This window comes from Lycium ferocissimum, unplaced genomic scaffold (assembly GCF_029784015.1).
Source record: "Lycium ferocissimum isolate CSIRO_LF1 unplaced genomic scaffold, AGI_CSIRO_Lferr_CH_V1 ctg7713, whole genome shotgun sequence".
Lineage (NCBI taxonomy): Eukaryota > Viridiplantae > Streptophyta > Magnoliopsida > Solanales > Solanaceae > Lycium > Lycium ferocissimum.
The window spans coordinates 27073-35708 of NW_026726910.1; the positions used below are offsets into that span (position 1 = coordinate 27073).

The 8636-nt window shown below is 40.7% G+C and overlaps 1 protein-coding gene across 1 annotated transcript; it reads right to left on the reverse strand.

Moving 5' to 3' along the window:
• Positions 1-4035: 4035 nt before the first annotated feature.
• On the reverse strand, positions 4036-4590 carry LOC132045710 (uncharacterized). The gene has a single exon (XM_059436276.1). It carries the CDS (start codon positions 4588-4590, stop codon positions 4036-4038), a length of 555 nt encoding a protein of 184 aa, XP_059292259.1.
• Positions 4591-8636: the final 4046 nt, after the last annotated feature.

Below are 8636 nucleotides of genomic sequence, written 5' to 3' on the forward strand. Positions count from 1 at the left end.
TTTCTTGTCAAAGACCGCACAACAAAAAAAAAAGTAGGTCTAACTAAATCGTAGAACTTGCCATGTGGCACTTTCTTAATCACACAAGACTCCCTTACTCATCCACCTCCCTTAATACGGTGTGTGCCTACATAACCACCTCTCCTTTTCCTAAAATTAGAATCCATATGTCTCAACCTCACCACACCAATGTGCTCACGACCTCAACTTGCGCATCTCCTTTGTACACTCGAACCATCTCAAACCTTCCCCCGAATCTTGTCCTTCACCGAGGCCTCTCCTACCTTGTCCTGGATAACTTCATTTCTAATCCTATCCTTCCTTGTATGCACACACATCAATCGCAACATTCTCATTTCCGCAACCTTCAACTTTTGGACGTGAGATTTCTTGGTGCCGGCACTCGCGCAAACCCTCACAAAGACTAGGTCTAACTACCACTGTAGAACTTGCCTTTGAGCTTTGGTGGCACTTTCTTATCACACAAGACTCTGGAGGCGAGCTTCCATTTCATCCACCCTCCCTTAATACGGTGTGTGACATCATAACCAATCTCCCCATTTTCTTGGATAATGGACCCAAGATACTTAGAACTTCCTCTCTTTTTGATGGCCTATGTCTCAAGCCTCACCTCCACGCCCTCCTAATGTGCTCACCACTGAACTTGCACTCTAAGTATTCCATCTGCTCCCGCCGAGATGAGAATGTTGAGATGGAACGCCCTTTGGACTCTAAGGTGGGGGTGGCTCTCCAAACCTCCAGATGGTTTGGGCATGTAGCATTAACTCCTTGAGAGGTTGGCATGGATGGTCTCTTCAATGGCGAAACTATGTCGTTAATTAGACATAACATACACCATACCGACCCCAATAGTAAGGTAGAAGGCTAGTGAAGTCCCGTTTTTCCGCAAGATCGCAACATCATCCATCACTCCAATTTAGCTATTATCTACTATTTCGTGCTTTCAAACCCGTGCGATTGCATTATTTTATTTTATATTATTGCTTTTACATGTCGCTTTGAATTTCTCCATTATCCGACTTGTTTATGCTTTTATGCAACCCCATCACAACCGAAAGTGCTTGCGTACACCTACCCCCTCCCCGACCCTACGATGTGGGATTATACTGGGTTGTTGTTGTTGTTGTTGTTGTTGTACATGTCCTTGATCGCCTAAGTATACGCCACCGGTACGCGTTTAGCCTCCAAGCATCTCCATAAAACTTCTCATGGGACTTTGTCTTATGCTTTTTCCAGGTTGATGAAAATCATGTGCAGGTCTTTCTTCCTATTCCTGTGCTGCTCCACTAGTCTCCTAACAAGATGGATGGCTTCTGTAGTTGAGCGTCCCGACAAGAATCCGAACTGATTTTCGGAAATAGACACACCCTTCCTCACCTGCAACTCCACCACCCTCTCCCACACTTTCATAGTGTGGCTTAGCAGCTTGATACCCCTATAGTTGTTGCAACTCTGAATGTCACCTTTGTTCTTGTACAGCGGAATCAATATACTCCCCCTCTATTCTTCGGGCATTTTTGCCGTCTTAAACGACATTAAACAGCCTCGTCAGCCATTCTAGACCTGTCGTACCCGCGCTCTTCAAGAGTTCCATCGGAATCTCATCTGGCCCGGTCGCTCTTCCCTTACGCATCTTACGAATAGCACCTTGAACCTCCTCGACCTTTATACACTTACTATTCCCAAAATCGCGACGTCTTTCAAAGGGTTCCAGATCCCCCAACACAATGTCTCTGTTCCCCTCTTCGTTCAAGAGCTTATGAAAGTATTTCTGCCATCCCCATCATGCAAACTGCCGAAGCCGAACCTTCTTCTTCTGGTGAGTTATCTACATTTCCTAATGAGTTAGATTTGCCTGAGGAAAGGAGTCAGATCTTGCACCAAACACTCCTTATCTAACTTTGTCTCCTATAATTCTTTGTCTCCCTCCTATAGAGCCTTTGCCTTGTCTATTTCTTCTGTGTCTATTCCCAGAATTGGAAGGAAGCTTTTGCAGATTCAAATGGAAGCAAGCTATGATTGAAGAAATGAAGGCCTTGTCAAAGAATAAGACTTGGGAACTTGTCATATCACCACCAGACAAAAAGTTAATTGGTTGCAAATGGGTCTTCACTGTAAAACATAAAGCTGATGGTTCGATTGAGAGATTCAAAGCGAGATTAGTGGCTAAGGGATTCACTCAGACTTATGGAGTCGATTATCAAGAGACGTTTGCCCTTGTTGCAAAAATGAACACTATTAGAATTCTTTTGTCTTGTGTAGCTAATCTTGATTGGGACTTACAACAGTTTGATGTGAAAAATGCATTTCTTCATTGAGACTTAGAAGAAGAGGTGTACATGGAGATTCCTCCTGGTTTTGGTGCTGAACAAAGTCGAGGAAAAGTATGCAGACTGAAGAAATCCTTGTATGGACTGAAGCAGTCTCCTAAAGCTTGGTTTGATAGATTCTGCAAAGCAATGATCTGTTTCGGTTACCAACAAAGCAATGCTGATCACACCCTCTTCATAAAACATCAAAAGGGTAAACTCACTCTTCTCATAGTTTATGTTGATGACATAGTAATGACAGGAGATGACAAGGAGGAGATGACCCGATTGAAGAAGTTGTTGGCCCAAGAATTCGAGATCAAGGATCTTGGAAAATTGCAATATTTCTTGGGAATTAAGGTTGCTAGATCAGATAGAGGAATCTTTATTTCTCAAAGAAAGTATATCGTGGACCTCTTGAAAGAAACTGGTATGACAGGTTGCAAGCCAGCAGAATCACCCATCGAAAGCAACCACAAACTACAAAGCGGAGCTGGAGAGTCAGTTGATAAGGAGAGATATCAGAGGCTGGTTGGAAGACTCATTTATCTCTCACACTAGACCAGACATAGCCTATTCAGTCAGCTTGGTGAGTCAGTTCATGCATGATCCCCGAGATCCTCATATGCAAGCCGTCTTTTGCATTTTGCGGTATCTGAAGTCTACTCTTGGGAAAGGTTTACTTTTCTCCAGACATGGTCACCTCAAAATAGAAGCCTTTACGGACGCAAATTGGGCTGGATCTCTGGATGATAGAAGATCTACATCAGGTTACTGTACACTTGTAGAAGGAAACCTGATCACTTGGAGAAGCAAGATGCAAAGTGTAGTTGCTAGACCAAGCGAGAGGCACATAGAGCTATGGTGTGTTTGGAACTTTTGTGGTTACAAAAGCTATTAGAGGAATTGAGATTGTCCGAAAAAAGAAACTTTCCTTGTATTGTGACAATAAGGCTGCAATCAGTATAGCTCATAATCCAGTTCAGCGTGACCGAACAAAGCATGTGGAAATTGATCGACACTTCATCAAAGAAAAGGTTACGAGTTATGGCTTGAGTTTATTCCATGTCATTAGAAAAGCAGCTGGCTGATGTGTTTACCAAAGGCCTCAACAAATGAACTTTCCATACACTAGTTTGCAAGTTGGGCGTGTGTGACATCTTTGCACCAACTTGAGGGGGAGTGTTGATTGATATGGATTTCCTAGTATAATTATAGGAGTAATATGATATAATCTGACATTGTATTGATTGTAAATGATTATGTAATATTCTCTTTCCTTATTTAGTCGTAGGACTTATTGTATAAGTACCCATTTTCATGGGATGTAAATGATCAAGTAATACAATGAAGACTTTCTCTTCTTCTTGAAATCTTCGATAACTTTTTATCCCCGCCTTTGTCCTCTAATTCGACATACAAGCGTTCAAAAGCTGACGTTTTTGCCGCCGTAACCGCTAACTTTGCCTCCTTCCTCGCGATCTTATACCTTTCCCTATTCGTCCTCTTTCCCTCCTCATCTTTACTTTCCACGCATACGCCACCTTCCCTTGGACTTCACCATTCCACCACCAATCCCCTCGGTGTCTACCAAATCTACATCTGGAGACCCCCAGCACCTCTCTAGCTGCTTCTTTAATGCAACTAGCAGTCCTATCCCACATACTATTCGCATCCCCGCTACTCCGCCAAGCCCCCATAGCCATTAACTTCTTCCCCATCTTGTGGCACTGGCCATAGTCAAGTTACCCCATTTGATCCTTGGTCGATCCGCAACCCTCTTCTTCCTCTTAGTCTCCAAATCCATCACCAACAGCTTATGCTGGGTCGTAAAACTCTCACTCGAGATAACCTCACAGTCCTTACAAACACCTTTATCATCCTTCCTAAGGAGCAAATAGTCTATCCGGGTCCTTGCCACCGCATTACGGAAAGTTACCAAGTACTCCTCCTTCAGGAAACTAGAATTCGCTATGACCAACCCAAAAGCGCTCGCGAAATCCAACAGCGAGACTCCTGCTTTGTTCCTGTTCCCGAAACCAAAACCACCATGCACATTGTCATACCTCCCCAAATTTGAGCCGATGTGACCATCAAAATCTCCTCCTATGAATAGCTTCTCGGTATCCGGAATACCTCTCACCAACTCATCTAAGTCCTCCCAAAATCTCACCTTGTCCTCTACACCCAAGCCCGCGTGCAGTGCGTAAGCACTAATAATGTTCAAAGTGAACCCCCCAACGACTAACTTAATCGCCATCATCCTGTCATTAACTCGTCTCACCTCTACCACTTGCTCCCTTAGCTCCTCTGCTAAAATGCCTACTCCATTCCCTTACCTCGATCCTTCCGAGAACCACAATTTATACCCGTGCCTTAGCTCCTCCCCATTTGGTTTCCTGTAGACAGGCAATACTCATCCTCCTCTTCCTGAGAATCTTCACTAGCTCTATGGACTTCCGCGATAAAGTCCCAATGTTCCAAGATCCTATTGTCAGCCTAGAAGCTCCCTTGACCCCCTAACCACCCCTGACCCTAGCCCTCGTCCCCGACCGAGAACATGACCCTAGTCTACCATCGTTCATCAAAGCCACTAAAGTAAAAAAAGGCTAACCAAAGGTGTACACTAACAAGTAGGAATCACAAATAAAGCATTTCCAGCAAGGATATACAGTGAAATGGGCTAAAGGGCAAGTATAACTGAAGGGGAGAATCTAGAGGTAGGAATCAGTATTGCATGAATCGAATTCTACAGCACAAGCAAAGGCAAATTAGCAATAAGGCACAAGCAATCAAATTCTACCGCTACAACTAAAAGGAGACCGGAAAGATAGAACCCGGATGTTAGGCGCTGTTGTTGCTCGTTGACATAATAAATAATAATTATTAAATTGACATATTACTAACTTAATTAAGAGCATGTTTGGCCTAGCGGCTAAAAATTGCTTAATATGAGAAGTGCTTTTTTTAAAAGTGCTTTTCAAAAAAGTACTTTTGGTGGGAAGCAGTTTGTGTTTGGCTAATTCATTTGAAAAGTGTTTTTGACCGCTTTTAATAAGCAAGTTTTGTTTGGCTAATCTTCTTTAAAAAGTGCTTTTGAGTGTCAAATTACGAAAAAGGACAAGTATCAATGAACGTTTACTATCAAGATTAGTTTACACAGAGAAACTATTTTGAAAAGATTTGACTTTTATTTAATTAAAATTTAAAAGTACATATTAAAATTTTCAATTAATATAATACATAGATAAATAAAAAAATATTAAATATTGATATAATATCAACATGATGATTTAATATACTAGAAAACTACAACCAAAATAAAATTCAAAATTATTCCACTAATTAAAATTCAACACAAAGAATTATTAATTAGAAATTAATAGATTAATGAGGGATATACTTGGTAAATATGTATTTATAGTAGGGATATTTTTTCTTGAAAAAAAATAATTTTCTGATTCTGTTTTTTTCGAGAAGCAGAAATTTTCTGCTTCTACTTCTACTTAAAAGCAGTTTTAGTAAATGGCCAAACACCTCAAATATCCAAAAAAATCACCTTTTCTAATCACTTTTTCTTAAAAAAAAAAAGTGCTTTTGGCTTCAAAACCGCTAGGCCAAACAGGCTCTAAGATTAATGGATGAATGTTAGTTTTAAGGTAATCATTACATGACCAAAGAGCCAATCGAGCTAAACCGAGCCAACTCAACTGAGCCCGAGCTTTACCAAGCCGAGCTTTGATTGAGCTTTTGCCGAGCTAAGCTGATCTAAATACAAGCGAGCCTAAACGAGCTCTGAGCCGGCTCGGCTCAGTGCTGGCTCAGAGCCAAGGCCTACTCGCAAGGGTAATGATGCTTAGATTTTTGAGATTTGAAATAAAATTCATGCCGCTAAGCAATGTGAGTTAACTATCGTTGATTATTATTTCGAGTTAAGTGGGTTATGGGAGTCTAAGTTGCTGGGACTCGGGTGCGGGTATCCGATACGGGTACGGATCCGAGTGTCGGATTTGGCAAAATCTAAATTTTAAAATTCGGGGTGCGTATCTAGGTATGGATACGGGTGCCGGGATTCGGCTGAGAAAATTCAAAATTATAAAAAATAGATCACAACTTCGTTCTTCCTTCAAAAGAGAAAAATAAAGCCATTCAAGGCCTTCCAGCAACTCTCCATCTATATCGTTGCTACTGTTTACCCTCCGAACCCAGAGACAAAAATGAGACAAAAGTACTATAATATTGAAGGCATGCCATTTCCCTTATCTTAAATCCGTTTTATCTTTAATTTTGAGAAATCAAAATCCCAAATTTCCCCCAAATTTGTCGATGGGCTCCAGTCAAAGTATCCGAAGTTGGTTGACCGTATCCCGGACGTATTCTTCTCTCGCACCAGTATCGAGACGGGAACGGCACCAAAACGGAGAGTCCACGCAACTTAGATGGGAGTAAATAGATTATTATCAGGATCTCCAAGAGAGGTGTACCCATGATGCAGTTCTCTTGCAACAATTGGTTGAACAGGAAATGGTCTATGATTTTCTTGCCGGTTTGAACTTAGTGTATGATCAGATCAGGACAGAGAGGATCATGACGAACTACAAAATAAGAATATGCTATATATAGAGTCACAACCATGATTGTAGGTGTCAGAAAGTCTGCTATCTTTTTCCTTACTCAAGCACTCACAGGAAAGTATTACTCAAGCTCAGGCCTAAATATGCTAGTATCAAACAAGTTAAAGGTCTTTCTTCTCCCTCTTTTAGTACTCCTAAAAAAAAAAGTCCCCCATTGGGAAAGAACCGAGGCCATAAGAAAACCCAAGGGGTGGATGATCTATACCGCTAATGAAGGACAAAAAAGCTATAAAAGAAAGAACAAAGTAAAATCTTTTTGAATTTTTTCTTGGTTTTCTGATTTTTTAATTTAAATATATAAGGCTAAGAGATTAAAAAAAAAAGTCCTATGGCATAATCATCCTTGACCTCAAAAATCGAAAGTACCCACGCCCCACTTAAAATATGCGTTGTCCTCAATGCATGTATAGCAGAGAAAAAATTAAAACAAGGGTGAGAAATACTCCCCGAGACCCTCTAGGGCCTAGCTAGCAGCATAATCCTCAACATTAAGGGTCGTCTACACTTAATTCCAACCATGCTCCTCAGCTTTCAACTTCGGGTACTCAGACTTCCCCTAATCTGCAAAACAAAAACAAAACAAAACGTGACACTATAAAAATAAAAATCTAGATCTAAAACTATTACACATTGGGTTGCCTCCCGATAAGCGCCTTAGTTACCGTTGCGGCACGACGTGAATCAATTTTTTTCTCCACCTCAAACTTATGAATTGTATCCCCAATTTTGCATCAAATTTTCTATCATGCTTCTGGGGTGGTGGTGTAAAAATAAAGGAACCAAACAATAGGTGTCGCATTTGGCACTTATTGACCCTTAAGTGAGGAATGTCGTTTTGTCTTTTTGGTGTGGCAAATTTCAGGATGTAAGGCTCTTGTTCCTCATCTATACACTTCTTAGTCAGCGTGAAAGGCTCGATTTCCATGTCACCAACCAAACATAATGTAGAAAAATGTTTAGAATGAGGACCAACATGTCCTAACTCTAAAACTGCATTATTTTTGCATCCTCACTTTTGTACACTTCCTCAACATTGACATCATCAACAAAGATCTGATCAAATGGTTGGAATTCCTCTATCTGCTCCATATGCTGGCCACTATCAAAGATAATATGTAGTTGGGCATCAAATGCCTCAACCTTTTTATTCATTTAAGCTTCCAGGTCATGGATATCTGAGCCAAATTGGTCTATCTCTTGTCCGAGCTTTGTTCTTTCTTCCATGAAGTGTGTCATGTCACTTGTAATTTCATCAAGATAATCCCCCTATATCTCTAATCGTTGAGATCGAATCAATAGCCAAGTATCACTCACAATATCCATTTTGTGAAAATCACTTGAGAGATTAGAACAACACTTGGGACACTCTTTCCATTGACCACCACACCAGTTACAAAAGTTCCAATCATAGAATTTAGAAGGTTCACACATCACATCCCGTATGATCCAAATTTTAGAACAATTTTCCCATAAGGGGGGTCCTCCACAACGTGCACAAAAATCATTAAAACATGAATACCCAACATTCGATAAATTTTCGTTCCAAGATGCCATGTCAAGAAGAATAACAGAATATTAAACAAAAAAAAAAAAAAAAAAAAAAAAAAAACTTGAATTGTAATGATTGAAGTAGGGGAATGAGGATTGGAATTGGAGAAATTAGGGTTAATCG

What these genes read in the sequence shown, in the direction of transcription:
- LOC132045710 (XM_059436276.1), bottom strand. Translation starts at nt 4,590, where the DNA reads ATGGCGATTAAGTTAGTCGTTGGGGGGTTCACTTTGAACATTATTAGT.